A 2,022-nucleotide genomic window follows, 5' to 3' on the forward strand; every position below is an offset into this window, starting at 1 on the left:
GGCAGGCCAAGCACATTCTGTGGAGAGCGAGAGAGTGCTTTACACAGACTCACCGCATTGGTTTTTATCTTCACGTGGGCCCAGGCCTGTGCCGATTCTTCTCCTCCTCTTTATCCTAGAGACATTCCAGAACCTTTCCAAGGATGGAAAAGGACTCTACGTGACACAAACGGAGGTGAGCTGCCTTCCCCTCTCAGAGACAGGGAACTACCCAGGCTTCCTCTCCTCATCTGACTCCGGGGGGCATTTTTCTATCTGAGGATATTGAACAATCTGTCAAAGGCCAGCCAAGCTGCTGGCCCCCCTGACTCCAATTACTGACTTTATATATTGCTGGCTGCCAAGGCTGTGTTAGGATCTTGGCAGACAGATTTTATTTTTTTCCAATAGCTTAATAAAGCAGAAGATTATGTGGGAGTCATAAATCCAAAAGGGAACTGAAGAACACCTGCTGAGCTCACTGCACATTAAACCTGCTCCCGTTGAGTTAGAAAGAGCCTCCTGGCCCAGCCAGCTGGTTGACCTCAGCTCCCCCTTTCGTTGCCTGGCTGTTCAGGGACTAGCAAAAGATAGGCTGTGACCGGGGCTGGGACCTCCTGCTTAGGTTAGAATTAGCCGGAAAGCATTGACGAGACTAGAAGGCCACCAGGCCCTCTGAACAGGTTTCTCAGGCCTAGCCAAACAGATCTTTCAAGGGAGGGAGGTACTATTTGCCCTGATCTATATTAAGCTAATAAGATTAAAGAGTGGTTGTAATGATTATGCTTATTTCTTAGTGGATGAACCTGGTCATGTACAGCTGAAGCAAAGAGTAGAGCAGACCCCAGAGTCCAGGTAAGAAATGGCATCTTTAGAATCATTTCTGTCTAGGGGCTCAATTCCCCTTTCACCTCCAGAAACTACACATACGATTCTCTCCTTGGGAGCAGCCTCCCCGGAAATTACAGAGCCTTTATCTATGTGAGCCAAGGCTCAGCTGCTTAGGGGGCCCCTGAGTTTCAAGGTCAATGCTGCAGATTTTATCTAAGCCATGTAGATGAATGGGCATTCATGAAACAGTGGCCTGAAAGTCATGAGTGAGGGATTTAGAATTCTTTTTTTAATTAGTTTATTTTTATTGAGATATAATTGACATTAACATTGTATTAGTTTTAGGTATATAACAACGATTTGATATATAGATATAGGTATATAGTGATATGATCGCCACAATAAGTTAGGTTGACATCTGTCACCATACATAGTTACAAATGTTTTTCTTATGATGAGAACTTCTACAATTTACTCTCTTAGCAACTTTCAAATAGACACTACAGTATTGTTAACTATAGTCACCATGTTGTCCATTACATCCCCAGGACTTATTTATCTTATAACTGGAAGTTTGTGCCTTTTGACCACATTCACCCATTTTGCCCACCCCTCAACCCCCCACCTCTGGAAACCACCAATCTCTTCTGTGTCTATGAGTTTGGTTTTATTTTGATTTTTGGTTATTTTTAGATTCCACATATAAGTGAGATCATACAGTGTTTTTCTGTGTCTGGCTTATTTCACTCAGCATAATGCCCTCAAGTTCCATTCATGTTGTTGCAAATGGCAAGACCACTTTATTTTTTATGGCTGAATAATATTCCATTGTATATATGCACTACATTTTCTTTATGCATTCATCCATTGGTGGACACTTAGATTGTTCCATGTCTTGGCTATCGTAAATAATGCTGCAATGAACATGAGGGTGCAGGTATCTTTTTGAGTTATTTTTGTTTCCTTCAGATAAATACCCAGAAGTAGAATTGCTGGATCATATGGTAGTTCTATTTTTAATTTTTTGAAGGAACTCCATACTGTTTTCCATAATGGCTGTAGCAATTTGCATTCCCACCAACCGTGCACAAGTGTTCCTTTTTCTCCAAATCTTTGACAACGTTTATCTTTTGTCTCATTGATAACAGCCATTCTAACAGGTGTGAGGTATCTTACTGTGGTTTTGATTTGCATTTCTCTAATGATTAGCGG

The 2,022-nt window shown here is 41.7% G+C and overlaps 1 protein-coding gene across 1 annotated transcript in view; it reads left to right on the plus strand.

The window, feature by feature from the left end:
• CAPN13 (calpain 13) overlaps positions 1–2,022 on the plus strand; it is an 83,063-nt gene that overhangs the window by 72,725 nt on the left and 8,316 nt on the right. The window contains exons 20-21 of the mRNA XM_019667280.1: positions 85–175; positions 777–834. Coding sequence (XP_019522825.1) covers positions 85–175; positions 777–803 — 118 coding nt within the window. The 3' untranslated portion in view covers positions 804–834. The remainder of the gene's footprint in view (positions 1–84; positions 176–776; positions 835–2,022) is intronic.

Source organism: Hipposideros armiger, unplaced genomic scaffold (genome assembly GCF_001890085.2).
Source record: "Hipposideros armiger isolate ML-2016 unplaced genomic scaffold, ASM189008v1 scaffold_493, whole genome shotgun sequence".
Lineage (NCBI taxonomy): Eukaryota > Metazoa > Chordata > Mammalia > Chiroptera > Hipposideridae > Hipposideros > Hipposideros armiger.